The 18,535-nt window shown below is 41.4% G+C and overlaps 1 protein-coding gene across 2 annotated transcripts in view; it reads left to right on the plus strand.

Annotated features, from left to right (window-relative positions):
* The window catches only part of ATPAF1 (ATP synthase mitochondrial F1 complex assembly factor 1), a 28,570-nt gene that overhangs the window by 5,386 nt on the left and 4,649 nt on the right, over window positions 1-18,535 (plus strand). For both annotated transcript variants that reach the window (XM_047789173.1, XM_047789172.1), the window contains exons 3-8: window positions 2,754-2,804; window positions 4,199-4,261; window positions 7,977-8,027; window positions 9,204-9,251; window positions 11,675-11,770; window positions 14,086-14,193. In XM_047789173.1, coding sequence (XP_047645129.1) covers window positions 4,226-4,261; window positions 7,977-8,027; window positions 9,204-9,251; window positions 11,675-11,770; window positions 14,086-14,193 — 339 coding nt within the window. In that variant the 5' untranslated portion in view covers window positions 2,754-2,804; window positions 4,199-4,225. The remainder of the gene's footprint in view (window positions 1-2,753; window positions 2,805-4,198; window positions 4,262-7,976; window positions 8,028-9,203; window positions 9,252-11,674; window positions 11,771-14,085; window positions 14,194-18,535) is intronic.

Genomic DNA, 18,535 nt, shown 5'->3' on the forward strand with positions numbered 1-18,535 from the left:
ATAACTTTTTTGCGTTAGGCATCCTGAATTTTAAGAGAATCTACTCAGTCTCTTAATAACTGGTTGAGTTGGAATAAGAATGGTCAGTGGGTTAATCATTACAAAGGTGGGGAACAGATTCAACCTCCTGTGAAAAACACAGTTTACAACTTTATATGAACAAACAACTCCCTACTACAAATGTTTTATCAAATGTAATTTCCTATAACAAACATTTATTGTGTCAAAATTATAAGTCAATAGCTATTGAAAATATTATTGTATCATAAACTTTCAATATTTTATGGGAAAACTTTTTGCCCCTTTTTGTTACAAGACTTAGAAATACAGCTTTATGATGACAAGATGCAGAATGAGTGGAGATTAAATTATGGCAGCTCTTCGGTAAATATTCATGTAACTGTCTTTCTTATGTAGCTAGAGGGAGGCTCATGGCTCCCTTCCCAAAGCCTTCTCTTTGAGTCACTGGTTCCCCACCACATGACACCCAGCACCCCCTTTTTATAGTAAATTGTGTTTAACTCTTCCTACTCTACCCTGAAATGAAACATAGACGATATAACCCACCTACGCATACAACTTCAAGGGGGGAAATAAATATAATGCCCTAACTGTAATAAAGTATTTTTAAAAGAAAGTACAGATTTTTTGTTTGTTTGTTTGTTTAGAGCCACACCTGCGACATAGGAAAGTTCCAGTCTACGGGTTGAATCGGAGCTGCAGCTGCCAGCCTATGCCACAGCCATAGCAATGCCAGATCTGAGCCACATCTGTGACCTACACAGCAGCTCACAACGCACGTCCTTTAACCCACTGAGCAAGGCCAGGGATCGAACCCAAATCCTCATGGATACTAGTCACATTCATTACCGCTAAGCCACAGCAGGAACTCCCTAAAGTACAGATTTCAGTATGCAGGTTCTTGGGCACAACTCTGGTGTGAGGCCTAATACAGTCCTCAGGGTCTTTCACCTCTGGGCAAAATCTCCATGAATTCATAAGCAGCCAGTGCTGACCGGTCCAGGGGTGTCAGTGCTGGTAGTTATTAAAACTCCCAAACCATAAGCAGTGTTGTTATCAGTGACTCACATGAAATTCCATGATGTACAATCATCTCTCAAGTTGTAGACTAGTTGCATTTCTGAAAAATTCAGTATTTACAAAAATCATGTTTAAAAAAAAGAAAGAGGAAGGAAAGCAGGCAAAACAAAGTTAGAGCCTAGGTCCAGATAATTGTAAAAAGGTTTTTCTCTTACAGGGATGTCTGGCTAGACATTGAAAAGCTGTACAAGATAAGGGAAGCGTCTTCGTTATGTAGAACTCTTCTGCAAAACTGCAGCTCATTTGGCCCCACTGCCCCCCATACATGCAGGTGTCACCATCCAGTCAATTACTGTGATAACAAAAAACCCAAACCAACCCCCATAGATTTCCAAAGCAACTGTAGGAGAGTAGTAAAATACCCGTTTAAGTGCTTTATTAACTAGTTGTGGATTAACATGCAGTTTCAACTCTCATTTTAATTATGTCATTTCAGTGGTTCAAAAGGCCACTATTTTTTAACATTTTAACATCTTCAAAATTATCTTAAAAGTTGATGTGACGTGAAAGTACTGTGTTATTAATCAACCTCACTTTCTGATACATAAAATAATCATGCTTAAGATCAGTATTAGATAAATTGCAATAAAGCTTATACTTGGAGCTTAAATTTTTTATTTCTATAAGTGAAGAATGGATTGGAGAGACACTGCGGGAAAAGAATACACCAGGCTTAGTGATTGAAAGGTTAGAGGCAGTGGACTTGGGGAGGTTTACTTGTTTTGTTTTTACATGATACCTGAAGGTGAATGGTGTGAAATGAAGTCAGATCTTTTGGGGGGGGGGAAGTTTTCATATGAAATAAAGGCTGCATTAGGGTGCTGCCAATGTATGGGGGTGTGACCACGGTGTATCCAGTAGATTTTTGTACAGTAGGCTTTTGTCTAAAAAAAACCAGAATCTGCTGGTTCTGTAGATGTCATTTATGAAAGGTCTGGATTCATCAAAGCACAGAGTAATGAAAAACAGGGTTTTATGCAGAAAGTCTTTTTTAGCTTCAGAATCCCAGGTGTACATTGTACTCCACTCTGAAAGGCACAGTTGTCAGCTAGGAAATTAACAGAAGACTCAGAAGTAACCATCCCCGCTATCAGAAACAACTCAAAATTGGGTTTCCTGGCCGTGGCCATTTTCTGAGAGTGGGCTAGGAGAGAAAATAATCACTTTCAGTTGTTCTTTGCCTTTTTTGAGGAAAAGTCTGATTAGAGGGAGGGATATTAAGATTGAGTACTAGAAAAGACTCATCACTCTGCTGAGGCTGCCTGCCTTCAGGAGTGCCGCCACAGATAAGAAGCAGCTTGGAAAATACATCTTTCCATTTTCACCTCCTCTGTGGCTCACGGGGAAGCAGAGCACAGGAAACCCAAGCAGGCTCGTCCTGGAAAGGATCCCATCATCCAGAATGGCAGGGATAGAATGGACTCACTACTCGGATGGTGGTTCCTGACAGAACTGCTTTCTCATCTATATCTCAGAATCAGTGGAAGAAAAATCTCACAAACAGTAACTCTTAGAACAGTATGTGCAGTTACTATATAGAGTGGAGAGAAGTTACTTAGGTACAACATTACTGAATGAGGTATCCTCACCTAGGGACGGTGGCTTTTTTCTTAAAAGTATAGGTTAACATCCTGTTCCATTGTATATTTCAGACAAACACACTGGGGAAACAGCCTAAGAGCAGAGGATTCACCAAGGACAAGGTAGGCTTCTAATTTAATATTCTGATCTGAAGTCATGGGGAACCTCTATGATAAGAGGCTGCAAGTTTCAGCATATTTACTGTGGTTCAGTGAGTCTGTGGTTTTCTAGCCATGGAGATGAGAAATACGTTTTGTTGAAGAAGAGTCGATTAACAAAGTTGTGGTCATTTCTGCTGCGTATTTCTGTGAATTTTTGTTACGATTCTGTTGTGACTTTGAGAGGACTCCTAGCATAGGATGGGCCCTGGGGGTGCCAGAGGAAATGTGAAGGAAATATAGTGATACCTTTCCTTTCTATAGGACGTAGTTTTGAAAACTCAAATAAAAACGTGTTTATGCTGGAGTTCGCCTGTAGCAGTGGGTTAAGGATCCGGCATTTTCACCGCAGCGGCTTGGGTTACTGCTGTGGCCTGGGTTCAGTCCCTGGCCCAGGAACTTTAACATGCTGTGGGTGCAGCCAAAAAAAACCCTCAAAACATGTTTACTCATTTTTTTTTTAATTTTTAATTTTTTTGCTTTTTAGGGCTGCACCCACGGCATATGGAGGTTCCCAGGCGAGGGGTCAAATCAGAGTTGTAGCTGTCGGACTACACAACAGGCGAAGCAGCTTGGGATCTGAGCCACATCTTCAATCTACACCACAGCTCACAGCAACGCCAGATCCTTCACCCACTGAGTGAGGGCAGGGATCAAACCCGCATCCTCATGCTTCCTAGTCAGGTTTGCTAATCACTGAGCCACAACGGGAACTCCTACTCTGTCATTTAATTTACAGATAAGGAGCCGCTTCTGGTAGAATGGCAGTTAAATTAAAGGTAGCAACCAAACTTTCTCCTCTGACCAGCTGCAAAGCACTGCAGTGCTTATGAAGTGAGTGTGAAACATTTGAGAGTGGCTATGGATAACTCCCTGGACGTAGAACTGTGAAAATCTGCCCGGCCGGGGCTCCCCTCTCTGAGCATGCAGGTTTTCTTAAACTCATTCTCCGATTATTGAAGATCTGCTTTACTCTCCTGACTGGTTGCTTCCCACATGGCTTTCGGATAGACTTAAACTGCGTTTTGTTTTTGTTTTGTTTTTTGTCTTTTTGCCTTTTCTAGGGCCGCTTCCACAGCATATGGAGATTCCCAGGCTAGGGGTCTAATCAGAGCTGTAGCCATCAGCCTGTGCCACAGCCACAGCAACGCAGGATCCGAGCTGTGTCTGCGATCTACACCACAGCTCACAGCAACGCCGGATCCTTAACCCACTGAGCAAGGGCAGGGACCGAACCCGCAACCTCATGGTTCCTAGTCGGATTCGTTAACCACTGCACCATGAGGGGAACTCCAACTGTGTTTTGTTTTGTTTTGTTTTAATTGTGGGTGTTAATTGCCATTTATTTTCTCTTTCAGACTCTCAGTTCAATCTTTAACATTGAGATGGTGAAAGACAAAACTGCAGAAGAAATAAAACAGGTAATGAATGAAAGTAAGTTGCATACTTTATCAAATGTGTGCCCTGTGAACCAGATCTGAAAGTAGAAGGGAGTACACATTTCCTGGCAGCTCTGTCTAGTCAAAATGAAAGGCAGTTGTTGGAGGCAAAAATGATGAATTACACGAAAACTAGTGAGTAAGAAAATTTATTCTTCTTGGTCTCCGTCCTGTGTATCTAATAAACTCACATTTCTCCTTTCTTTTCATTCCTATTGTCCACATCTTATTTTAAATCATCACTATTCTATTCCTGGATGGCTGTATTACCTTTCTTTCTTTCTTTCTTTTTTAATTTTTAAAAATTTTGTCTATACCTTTGGCATGTGGAAGTTCCCAGACCAGGAATCGAACCGTGTCAAAGCAGTGAGCCAGACTGCTGCAGTGACAATGCTGGATCCTGAGCCCGCTGCACCGCAAGAGAACTTAGGTGCTACCTTTCTGAATAGGTTTCCTGCTCTCATTTCTGCCACTCCCATTCCCCTATCATATCCTTACCAGTTCAGTTCTGAAAGTTCTACTTTGCATGGTGTATCGGAGAACACCAATACTCCAAGTTCCCTTTGTGGCTTGGAGTTCCCTTTGTGGCTCAGCGGGTTAAGAACCTGACTAGCATCCATGAGGATGTGGGTCCAATCCCTGTTCTCGCTCAGTGGGTTAAGGATCTGGCATTGCCACAAGCTGCAGTGTAGGTCACATGTGTAGGTCACAGATGCAGCTTGGATCCGTCGTTGCTGTGGCTATGGTGTAGGCCTGCAGCTGCAGCTCCAGTTCGACCCCCTGGCCTGGTACGTCCATATTCTTTGGGTGTAGCCCTAAAAAGCAAAAAAAAAAAAAAAAAGAACACAGGCTGTGCTGCCAGTTTTAAGTCCTGGCTCTACAGCTTGCTAGGCGAATGACTTGGATACGTTAGTTAACCTCTCTGGACCTCAGATTCCCTTTACAGTGGCCGTAATGGTCATCCTTACTTACCTCATAGAGGTGTGTGGGGGATTAAATGAGTTACTATTTGTAAGGTGCTTGTAGCAGTGCATAGCACAGAGTAAGTGCTAGGTTTGTGTTTTTAAATAAATGAATAAAAATAACTACTATGTTAGTAACCTGCTCTCAAACGTGCAGTGACTTCCCACATCCCTTTGCTTGACGTTTAGGGTCCGCCGTTATTGCGGGACCTTCTGCAGGAGGCTTCCTGGACACCTCCTCCGAAGCACTCATGATCTATTCTGCTTGTTTGGTTATTCCATATACCTTGATTTGTATGGCCATTTACATTTTCACATCTGATTCTTTGCTCTCTAATTAGAATATAATAAGCTATTTATTGGCATTTATTTTAGGTGTATTGATAGAATCGAAATAGTAAAAAAAAAAAAAAAAGGCAGTATACTCTCCATCAGCTACTGAGTACTTTATGTGCATTCTTTTATTATATGCTCATGACTCCCTTCTCAAGTAGATGCTATTATTCCCATTTTACAACTGAGGAAACTAACTTAAAGAGATTAAGTAATTTAGTGGTAGAACTAGGACTCAAATCCATGTCTGTCTGACTCTGCATCATATTCCCGTACAGGAAGTTGGGCCATTTAAGGTTGTTAGCAGTTGCCTTATATATTGTGGTGAACCTGTGTTGGGCCAGTTTCTCTGGGTTTCCTTTAGGAAACCATTCATTCATTTCGTCTCATTCATTTTGTCAAGTATTTTTGTTTCTTGGCCGCACCTACAGCATGTGAAAGTTTCCCAGGCCAGGGATCAACCCTGCGCCACAGTTGCAGCCTGCACCACAGCTGTGGCAATGCCAGATCCTTAACCTGCTGCACCACATGGGAACTTCCTCATCAAGCATTTATTAAACGTTAGCATCTATGCCAGATGTAGAAATGAGTGAGAGAATCCACTACTCTCAAAGAGCTTTAGCTTAGTGGAAATATAGACACAGAAACAAAACCAAAAAAAAGAATAGCACAGAGTTCCAACTTCTGTTAGTAAAGGCTTACTGCAGAGTCTCCAGGAGACTTCAAACTGCCTTAAGGAAGAAATGTGAATAGAAAGTGGACACCAAGCATGTCCTTCAGGGGAAAGAGAAGCCAGGCCCAGGAGGCCTGATCATCACATGACAAATATCTTTTAGACCTGTGTTTTTAGATACAAGTTTGTATTCATTAAAATAGTCATGAGGGAGTTCCCATCGTGGCGCAGTGGTTAACGAATCTGACTAGGAACCATGAGGTTTCGGGTTCGATCCCTGCCCTTGCTCAGTGGGTCAACTAATTAATTAATTAATTAATTAATTTAATTAAATAGTCGTGAGTCACTAAGGCCAACTATGTTAGGAAATGAAATGTCTTTCAGTCTTATAAATTTCAGGGTTGATTCATAAACTACTAAAATAAATTAAATACACATAAGCAGGATACGCTGTCCTTAAAATGAGGAGACAGTGTTTTGTTTTGTTTTTTCTTTTTTGGCCACCCCCGGCATATGGAGTTCCAGGCCAGGGATCAGATCTGAGTCCCAGTCTCAACCTGACCCACAGCTATGAAAACACTGGATCCGGAACCCACTGGACTGGGCTGGGGATTGAAGCTTCTTCCCAGCACTCTCAAGATGCTGCTGATCCCGCCACAGGGGGAACTCCAAGGAGAGAGTGTTTTGACATGCAAAAAAAAAAAAAAAGGCAGAACAACCTTAGGCCGCACTGAAAGTGATTTGGCCAGTTCCTAGGAGATTATAGTCCTTCTGTGCTTTGTGTTGGTGAGATCACACTTTGATTAGTATCTTCAATTGTGGACCCACATTTTAATGGGAATGTTGACAAAACAGAGCAGCTCTAAAGGAAGGTGACCCATTCTTCCACACCAGCTCGCTCAGGTGACACATTGGCTATGATGCCTTGTCCAACTTCTGTGTTTTTGCTAATGCTTGTCATTCTTTGCTTAGAGTATGTCCCTTATCTTCTGTCCTACCTGTTTATCTTCCCAGACTCCCCCTCACCTGACTAACTCCTGATCATTCTTCAGGATGCAGCTCAGGTGCCCCCTTCTTCTGGCACTTTTTCCCTCACTTGGGTTAAGTGCCTCTTCGTGGCTCTCAGAGCACCTTGGCTTTGGTTTGCATTGTAATTCTGTTGTGCTAAGCACGAGCACTATTTCAAAGAGTCTTCACAATAATCCTCTGAGGTTGGTACTATTACTGTCTTATTGTTGATTATATTGATGTTGTTTAGCGACTTGGAGTAATTTGCCCAAAGTAGCATATTCGGCAGATGATAGGAGCTGGGATTTGTATCTAGATCTGCCTGACTTTAGACTCTGGATTCTGAGTGGTTGATGTCTGACTCTGAGAAGGCTCGAAGTTGTCTAGGCAGAAGGGTTTGGGGAGAGAAGAGAGAAAATGTTTTTTTAAAAAAAGAGTCTTTTACACACAAAGCACATCTTGGGAGAAATGATTAACAAGGTCGCAGAATCCATTTCTCTGACAGAAATTTGTTATTAAGAGTTACAGTTTAATCATCTAGAAGAGTAGGTGGTATTAAATCTTTTCTGTAATCATGTACTGGTAATAAAAGTATTACGTTGGGTTTTCCTCCCTGTTATCAAATAGCATATTACTCTGAGCAGTGAAAGCTGTCACCACTTCTTGGTGCAGGTTGAAAAGATTACTGATGTGTCACAGACACCCTCTCTTTTTTGTACAGATTTGGCAGCAGTATTTTGCAGCAAAAGATACAGTCTACGCAGTTATTCCTGTAAGTAGTTTGAAGGGGAAATTGAAAGTGTTATAGCATGAAGGTCAAGGCTCTAACCTTAGCAGGCAGTTGCCTTTACTTTTTCTATGTTTATTGCCTCTTGAGAACTTACATTTATAGCTCTGAGGGCTTTTATTATGCCCTGAGCACCAAAGATTGGAAGCTCCATATGGTGTATTTATGGCTCCTGTTTTTCCTCTTCCTGGTATAGAAATGTCTCTTTGAGTCAAGTCTCTGACAAGGGAGCATGGTGTAAGTTTATATTGCTGAGCAATTTTCAGATGTCTGTATTTCTTTTTGGTGTTTTCCAACGAAGCTGTTAGGATTTAGGATAGGGCCTCTGGCATAGCTTTCTTCCCTTCCTATCGATAAGTGACCTATATCTGAACTGACTTGGAGCTTCCTTCTAGTCTTTTGCTGGCATTTCTCCTTAGCAGGTGACATTTTGTCATTGTTGTCATTTATTTTTTCCCTTCTCAAAATTGCTGTCTTGGAGTTAGTCATGGGCCACTGCTTGACCATTAAGATCTCTGACTAGGAGGAAATGCTGTTGACTTCTTCTGGTGTGAGGTCCTGCTAACTTATACCAGAAGAAAGCATTTAATGCACTGGCTTATCAGCTAGTTCTTTAATTGTTCTTCTCTGAAAAGGAAGTAGCTTATTAAGTTTATATCAAGCACCCAAATATATACTGAGTTTACATGTGTAAGTCTAAGGAGGAAAATTTATAGATGGAAAAGTAAAGCCAGGCCTTTTGGGTCTTGTGAGTATTTCTACCCCCTTTGCATATATACCCTTGCCTTTCATGGGTTCGACGGTCAAAAAAACTGTACTCGTCATAACATTTTAGATCTCTACTTCTGACTCATTGTTTAAATAGGCCTGCTTAGCTCTCCCTGACACAGATTTAGTGAGCTGATGTCTCTGGCACTTGGCAGAGTTCCTAGAAGACTTTCTAACTTTTGGAATATACAGTCTTCACACATAATTCTGATATTGAATCGGAAAGCACACATCTGCTTTTTCCTCTCTTTCGTAAGAAAGATTTGTAATTGATGGAACTTGAGATTGTTTTAGTTGTATTGCAATTCTAGAGTTCAGTCTTGGTGAATTTAAATGTGATTATGGCCTTTTATATTTTCTTATCTCTGAATTTTATTCTTTTCTAACCTACAGAAAGAGAAATTTGACTTGATCTGGAACCGGGCTCAGTCCTGTCCAACAGTAAGTTTCTAGCGACGATATGAGGGTTGCTTATTAGTGCTGCCAGACAAGGATGTTTTTTAACCAGTCCTCTTAATACTCCATACACTCTCCCATGTTATAGTGCTCAGTTACTTAACAAAGATGCTTACATGTTGATTGTACTGATAAGTGAGATTTTCAGCCTTGTGGAACAAGGTGGGTTTGGCCCAGAAAGTCTATACTGTTTAGCTCTGAAAGATCTCAGCCCTTTCTGATGTGGATCTTTATCAGTGTAAGTGAATATTGGGGGTAACACCTGGAAACTTAATCTTTTCAACCTCCTTTAAGTTTCTCTCTTTTTTTTTCCTGTGGTCTTTTTAGGGCATATGGAGGTTCCCAGGCCAGGAGTCAAATCAAAGCTGTAGCCGCAGGCCTGTGCCACAGCCACAGCCACAGCAATGCCAGATCCTTAACCCACTGAGCAAGGCCAGGGATTGAACCCATGTCCTCATGGATACCAATCAGGTTTGTTAACCACCGAGCCATGATAGGAACTCTCGGCAATAAAAATTTTTTAAATTTCTACTTTTCAAAAGACAAAGTTATGAAAATTAAAAGCCACAGATTGGGAGAAAAATTTTGCAAAACATGTATTAACATATATTGACTTGTACCTAGACTGTACTAGAGACTCTTAAAACTTAATAAGATGACAAGTAACCCAGTTTAAAAATGAGCAAAAGATTCAGACAATTCACCAGTGAAGTGAAATGGTTGATAAGCACCTGATAAGATGTTTCACCTCATTAGTCATAATGAGAAAGCAAATTGAAACCACAGTGAGATACCACTAAATGACTAAAATTTGAAACACTGACTATGGCAAGTATTGGTGAGCATACGGAGCAACTGGAACTCCATATATTGCTGTAATAATTTAAAATGGTACAACCTCTTTAGAAAACAGTCTGGCAGCTTCTTCAAAAGTTAAGCATATACCTGCCATATTAGCCAACCATTTTACTCCTAGATATTTTCCTAAGAGAACTGAAAGCATACGTGCACATAATGACTTATGTTCTTGGCAGCTTTATTTGTAATAATCAAATACTGAAAAATATCCAAGTCTATTACAGGTGAATGAATAAAGAAATTGTGTATATGTATACATAAACATCGTATACATATATAACAGAATAAAATTCAGCAATAAGAAAGAATGAATTATTGGAGTTCCTGTTGTGGCACAGTGGTTAACGAATCTGACTAGGAACCATGAGGTTGCAGGTTCGATCCCTGGCCTTGCTCAGTGGGTTAAGGATCCGGTGTTGCCATGAGCTGTGGGGTAGGTCGCAGATGCGGCTCGGGTCCCACGTTGCTGTGGCTCTGGCTCTGGCCAAGGCCGGCGGCTACAGCTCTGATTAGGTTTGCTTAGGAATGGTTGGAGGGAGGAAGGTATGAATTACAAAGGGATTTTTGGAGAAACTTTTGGAGGTGATAGATGTGTTCGTTACGTTGATTATGGCAACAGTATACATATGTCAAAACGATTCTACTTGTACACTTGAAATATCTGTAACTTGTACTCCAAGTATACCTCAATAAAGCTTTTTCAAAGTGGTTTTCTCCCCATTAGACAGGCACTGAGGTTATCTCATCTAATAATAGCAAAACAAAGCTTGAGTGTTGGCAATAAGGAGACAATCCCGTGACTAATGCCTATCGGACTGATCATACTTGGTTTTGTTCTGGCACCATTTTCTTCACTCCTCCCCCCAAATTCATCTTGAGCGTAAAACTAATGATTTCTTGGTGTTTAGAGTCAAGCTTCAGTGTCAGTCTCAGATGATAGCATATAAGTGATGACGAAATTCTAACAAAAATTAATTCAGCAGCATTAGAAAGTTTAGAAATTGAACAAGACCCAAAAGTTTATCACTAGAAGAATAGATAAAATTGTGGTAAACTTCTGTAGTCAAACTCCATATAACAGTGAAAGTAATGGATTAGAGTTACATTTATTGACATGAATAAATCAGAATTATTGTGTGATGTGTAAAAAAAGTGAGTTGCAAAAATATGCATATAGTTTGATAAGATTTAAGTTTTTAAACATGCAAACAATGTCACTTCTTGTTTATGGACATATATATATGCCTATACATTAAAAGCATAAAAACCTAGAAGGGAATGATAGACACCAGATGCAGATTAGCTGTTATGCTGGAATGGAGTTAGAATGGGTTTACAGAGAGAGCTTGAACTGGGTCTCTAACGCTTTCTTTCCTAGGCAGATTGGGAAGTGTGTAGGTGTTTTTTATATTATCACACATGAATTTCATAATTTTTTAAAAGTTTTAAGACCAAACATTGAAGAAGGAGAGTGAATGACACAGGTGTTTGGACATAGGACAAATGGTTTTATTTATTCATCTGTCTCCTTGTGTATTTGTTTCCCACAGTTTCTGTGTGCACTACCGAGAAGAGAAGGTTATGAGTTTTTTGTTGGACAGTGGACAGGCACTGAACTGCACTTCACTGCGCTTATAAATATTCAGGTAAGTGGCTTGTGCTCATCCCCTAGACAAAAGAGGCCTACTCCTTTGTGGACCTACAGACCCTTCTGAGGCTTGAGAACATAGAATATGTACTAACTCTCAACAGTGTTTCCCGTAGCATTGATGAGCTGTCACACTTTATATGTTGGGCTAGCTTTTTTGGCCCTACTCAATACCTAGAAATTGGAAAGATTCCAAAACACATTCTCTGACTATTTCTGGGTCGCTCCTCTCTCTTCCCCAGACGTCTATAACATGTACTGCATGTACCTCACTTAAGCAACATGGGTGAGTTATCACAGTTATCTTACAGCACGAAGGCAGACGCCATGTCTTACGTGTGTTTTATCCACCAAGTCAGCATTTTCCAAGGTGCTGGATGCGTAGTTTTTATTCCATAGATGTTGTTTAGTTTGCTTCCCTCCTTCCTTTTTTTTTTCTTTTGTTTTATTCCCAAATATTAGATTAAGAAGTTTGAGCCAAAGTATTAGAAACTTTTAAAATAAAAGTGTCTTATGTGAGATCATCGCTAAGATTGACATTCTGTATTTGGAGGCCAAATCTGGCAAAAACAAGCATGTTTTATAATGGCTTTGAAAGGGAGCACAAAATGAGAATGAGGATTTCTCATGACTGTATCCCTTGTGATTGTATCCAAAAATTGTATCATGTTTCTTTAAAGGAAGGAAGGGGAAAAAAAATAGAATGAGGGAGTAGCTTTCATTTTAATTCATCCAACAATCATTTATTGGGCACATACTATAATAACCAACATTTCATGTACTTACTATGTGCCAGATGTTTTATATGCATTATGCAATTTAATCCTCACATACACCCCGCTAGATAGTTACTAATATTATTTCTCTTTTTTTTTTAATTTTTGAAACTTTGTTTTGTTTTGTTTTTTTGCTATTTCTTGGGCCGCTCCCGCGGCATATGGAGGTTCCCAGGCTAGGGGTCGAATCGGAGCTGCAGCCACCGGCCTACGCCAGAGCCACAGCAACGTGGGATCCGAGCCACGTCTGCGACCTACACCACAGCTCATGGCAACGCCGGATCATTAACCCACTGAGTAAGGGCAGGGACCGAACCCGCAACCTCATGGTTCCTAGTCGGATTCGTTAACCACTGCGCCACGAGGGAACTCCACTAATATTATTTCTATTTACATAGAAGAAGGTGGATTCAGAGAAGTTAGTTCATACTGCTAATAGTATGTGGTAGAGCTGGGTTTGATTGACTCCAGGTTATTGACTCCAAAGTCTATGAACCTAACCATTATGCAGTTGTGTTGGAAACTATACTAAGACTGCTCTCATGAAGCTCATATACAAATACAGGAAAAAGATCCAGGATTGTAATTATGATCAAAATGATAGTATATTTTTATGTATATTTTGGAGAACTAAGATGCTGAACTGTTAAGAGTACAGTAGCAATTAATTAGGTATTGATAATTAAAAGGGGAGTTCCCTTGTAGCACAGCAGGTTTTGGACCTGGCATTATTACTGCAGCAGTTCAGGCTGCTGCTGTAGTGTGGGTTCAGTCCCTGGCCTGGGACCTTCCACATGCCACCAGCATAGTCCCCCCCCTCCAAAAAAAAAAAAAACCAGAGAGCTAATTAAAAGGACTTTTGCTGAAATTTTAAAGATGAAACCCAGAGATCTTTTGAATGTGCAGTTATTTCCTCCTACATTGTTTGAGGACCATAGCTTTCAAGGCAGCCTCTCTTCCTAGTCTGGACTGAGGTCTAGTAACCCCTGCCCTGTCCATTCTTCATGAAATTATGATGTTCCCATTCTTCCTTCCCCTCTACCTCCCACCCAGATCATATTTTAAAGCTGTACATTACAGATCTGGCCCATGTGCAAACTCTCCAGCTGTTTGCTACAGCTTAAAAGAGCTCAGTCTTCAGAGCCAGCCAAGGGGAGTAGATTTCAACTGTGAAATGCACTAGTCCATAAAAGTGGCAATTACACAGGCATATTGCTTTCTTTAGAACTTGATTTGGTAGCTGCTTGTGCCATTTTGTTTTTAAATATATGGCTGTGATGAAGGATTCACTGCCTACTGTAAACATTTTCTGGGAAAAAAGCCAAACCTTTTTCAATTGAAGACACAAATAACACTGCAAACTGTCAGTTTTGCTGGGCCTTGGCAGGCCTGACCACCCCCACATACCAGTCCTCCGAATCACTAGCCACCCAAGGGGCTAAGAGCCAGAATTTCCTCCAGACTCTCTATTGCTCTGAAATTGCAGTTTTGTTGTGGTGGTACCTTATTGAGCCGTGATAAGTGTTCCTCCTTGCAGACCCGAGGGGAAGCTGCAGCCAGCCAGCTGATTTTATATCACTACCCTGAACTTAAGGAAGAAAAGGGCATAGTGCTGATGACAGCGGAGATGGATTCCACATTTCTGGTAAGAATCAACTCTTACCATTTTGGATTTACCTGACGGCCTTCTGCCAAAGTTCACAAGTGGTAAAATTCCAGAGACCTTCATGTACCTATTTCTCGCCTAAGGTGATAATTTTGTCTTGCTCAGGCTCTTCCAAATTGAAGTTAGTACATATTCTCATTAGTTTATTCACAGTTTGGAAAGTCAAAAGCTCTAACAACAAAGTTTTCTTTAATAACTTCTTTGGTCACAAGACCTTATCTCATCTGAATTTGCTTAATAGGTAAATCTTCACTTACACTGATATGAGGCCACTAATCCTACTTGATGTGGAATATTCATGCATTTTACTAAGGAAATATTAATGTATTTGATTATGGTTGAGTTACATAATACAGGTATATGGTTTCTGCACTTACTGCTTTTCTAAAATCCAAAAATTCTGACTCCAAGGTACATCTGGCCCTAGGGGATTCGGGCAAGAGACTGGACAAGTAGATGGCTTCTTAGGTGTAGGGAAGAGTTCAAAGTCCAGACGCATTCTTAATCTTTTACCTTTCTCCACACTGTTCACATGTACAGCATTCATCATACCTAGTGGCTTTCCCTCCCCCTTTTCCCATTTCCTGGGATAGATCATTGACCATATGCCCATAGGTAACCTGTTGTGTTTGTTCTCTGTACATCTAGGCCAGGAACAGTTTTATGATTACTCGCAGCCTGTTTGTCTAGGGCTTGTTCATTTCAGTCTCATTTATGGCAGGTTTGAGTCCTGGACGTCCTCCAGATAGTGAGCACGTCAGTGCCTCTTCCTCTGGAGGTTCTTTATGACATCACCCACGTATTTTTCCCAGGAAAAATACGCACAGGAAGGGAGACGTGATGGCCCTCAGCTAGTATCTCACAGTAGCAGTAAGCCCCAAGTCTGGGACATAATTAAGACTCTACTTCCCTGTCTGCTATTCATGTAACTGTTCGGTCCCATATCTCCATTCTTCTACCCATCGCACTCAACTGGAAGTCACCCAAAATCCTATCCAAAAGAACGGAATTGCCATTAACTGAGATGACAAGCAGACAAGATTGCAGGAGGAATAGGTTTGGGAGGAAGATCAGGAGTTCGACTTTAGGCATGTTAAATACGAGAGGCCTACTAGATATCCACGTACTAGACAATTAGAATATATGAACCTGGAGTTCAGGGGTGAGGTCCAAGCTGGAGAGGTAAGTGTGGGAGTTCTCAGCATACAGACTGTTACCTAAAGCTATGAGGCGGAATAAAATCACCAAGGACATTAATGGAGACGGAGAAGAGAAGAGGTCTGAGAACTGAGCGCTGGAGAGATGAGGAGGCGTAAGCAAAGACAATTAAAAAGGGAAGTGTCAGTGAGGGTGGAGAAAAACTAAGGCGGTAGAATGCGCTGGAAGCTAAGATAAAGTGTTTCCAGGAGTGGTGGTGCTCAGCGAGCCGGAGCTCACCTGCTGGTGGGCAGATGGGAAGGGGACTGAGCATTTACCAGACGTGGAAGTCTTGGGGACCTTTACAAGGGCAGTTTCAAGGAGTGGTAGGACAAAAGCATGATTGGAGTACGTTGCGGAGAGGATCGGAAGAAAAGTCAGGAAGCGTAGAAATAAACATGTCTTTCAAGGGATGAAAGGGAAGGGAAGAATAGGATTAGGGTACAGGAAGTGGGAATAAGAGTGGTTTTTGGTTTTCTTTTAAGTGAGAGAAATAACTTATTTATTTATTTATTTTGTCTTTTTGCCTTTTCTAGGGCCACTTTCCTCGGTATATGGAGGTTCCCAGGCTAGGGGTTGAATCGGAGCTGTAGCCGCTGGCCTACTCCAGAGCCACGGCGACGCGGGATCTGAGCCACGTCTGCGACCTACACCACAGCTCACGGCAACGCCGGATCCTTAACCCGCTGAACAAGGCCTGGGATCAAACCCGCAACCTCATGGTTCCTAGTCGGATTGTTAACCACTCAGCCACTATGGGAACTCCATAACATATTTATATGCTGATGGAAAGAGCCAGTAAGAGGGAAATATTGATAATGAAAGAGAAAGAGGGGAAAGTTGTTGATATGGGTAAGTCTGGGGTTGATCTTTGCCAGAAACGTAAGAACAGGAGAGAAGCCAGGATAGAAGGAAGCAAATACAGTTAAATGCATAGAGGTAGAGGTAGCTTATAAGAAGTTCTCTCCAGATTGCTTAGTGAAAAGAAAGGTTATCAGCTGAGAATGAGGGTGGTGGAGTAGGTGTTAGACATCTACGTGGGAAAGAGAAAGTGTGAAATTGTCTGGGACAGGCCCGTGGGTTGAGAATATCTTCTACATCTTTACAAACTAAAAAAATATTTTGAGGCCTGTGAAAAGTATATAACATTCAAATTTCATATCTGTGAATAAAATTTTATCATTTCCATGCTGTCGATGGCTGCTTTACCTCTACAACAGAGCGTGGAGTAGTCGCCGCAGAGAACGGGTTTGCCAACATTTGATGCAGGAAGATGGGAGAGCGAATGGCCAGATGGATACAAACACAGAGAGAGGGGACTGAGAGTTGGCTTTAACTAGGGTTACGGCTTAGCCAGGTGATGAAATGAGTAAGACAGGGACCAGGAAGTCAAAGGCGAATGAGTGCGAAGGAATGATTGTAATTATTGATGTGAAATGGACACGGAGGGAAGTGGGAACATAAGGAGGGTTAGAGGCAGAGTCGTGCGTCTTCCTGGAGTTAAGGGGTTTTTGAAGCTGGGAGTGAGTATAAACGATAGGAAATAGTAGACAAAGTATGGATGTTTCAAACTGAGGTTTGGAGGGAATACAGTTACTACGTTTTAAGATTTGACATAGGAGTGAGTGACGTAGAGATTGTACTTTATTTTTATTTTCTGGTCTACAGCAAAGCATGGCATCTAACCATGTTGAAAGTGGACTCTAGGAGTTCCCGCCATGGCTCGACAGAAACTGACTAGTATCCATGGGGACGAAGGTTCCATCCCTGCCCTCGCTCAGTGGCATAAGGATCCCGTGTTGCTGTGAGCTGTGGTGTGTTGCCATGAGCTGTGGTGTAGGTCGCAGATGCGGCTCAGATCCCGCGTTGCTGTGGCTATGGTGTAGGCCAGCAGCTACAGCTCTGATTTGACCCCTAGCCTGGGAACCTCCATATGTTGTGGGTACGGCCCTAAAAAAAAAAAAAAAAAGACAAAAAGTGGACTCTAGAGGTCAGAGAAGACCCTTTCTGCCTTAGCATTTTTACCAATCTAATGATCTCAAACTGCTGCACAGTTCCCGTAATTAAAATTTCCCTGGCCTTCTAACATTCAACAGCGTACCAGACAATGCACAATTGCCTTTTAGAAATTGACTCGATTATGCATTTCCAGTGTAGTATGGAACTAGACTGGTTAGAATTTAATGTAGAGGTACACGCCTCAGAGGTGGGAAACCCAGAAATACAAGTACATAATTCCCTGTATACTCGTGCATGAGTTTGCACTTGAGGCATTGTTTCCAAATATCGTAAAGCAAGTAGGTAGATTATACATGGAAAATAGAGGTTTCTTCTGAACCAATTAACTTCAGTGATGAAAATTTGGTATAGTATTCAAAACCCTTATTTGGTTCCGCATGTATGTCAACAGATTATTTCACCGGAATGCAGTAAGTGTGGGGTAGAGACATGAACAGGGTTAGGGCAGGAGCAGTGTTCTTGACCCTTCTTGAAAGAGGAAGAAATGACACCCAAGCTGAACCTCAAAGATCAGCAGGAGTTTAGCAGGGTAAAGGGGGGAGGGGGCGAATGTATCAGACCGTGGGAATGGAATACACAAGAGTTAGGAGTCATAAAATAACATGGGGTATTACAAACAGTTTGCTCTCACTGGTGGGTTGTGTTTAGAGGATTGGCTTTATCCTGAGGGTGCAAAAGTATCATTAAAAGATTTTGAATGGGGGGCTCTTCTCCCCCCCCTCCCCCCAGCAGCCCTGGGAGCTATTTGCTTTCCTTTAATAAAGACTTTGCTTGCTTACAAAAAAATAAATAAATAAAAAGGATTTTGAATGGGGGTTGACCCATCAAGAGTTGGATTTCGAGACCGTCACCCTTAATTATTTGCTTCCCAAATATTTTTTGTTCTAGCCTGGTCAGTGGATCATTTAGAGTACAACTGCAGTAGTCTGGGCAAGAGGCAGTAAAGACCTAATCTGTAGCAGAAGCAGCAGGGATGGAGAAGAGAGATGATCCCAGAAATATACAGGGAATAAAATGGGCAAGACTTGGTAATATGATTGTAGCTATGAAGGCTGAACGAAAGGGAAGGATCAGCTTTGTTAATATACCTCCTTGTTGAGCACCG

This window comes from Phacochoerus africanus, chromosome 8, assembly GCF_016906955.1.
Source record: "Phacochoerus africanus isolate WHEZ1 chromosome 8, ROS_Pafr_v1, whole genome shotgun sequence".
In the NCBI taxonomy this organism is placed as follows: domain Eukaryota; kingdom Metazoa; phylum Chordata; class Mammalia; order Artiodactyla; family Suidae; genus Phacochoerus; species Phacochoerus africanus.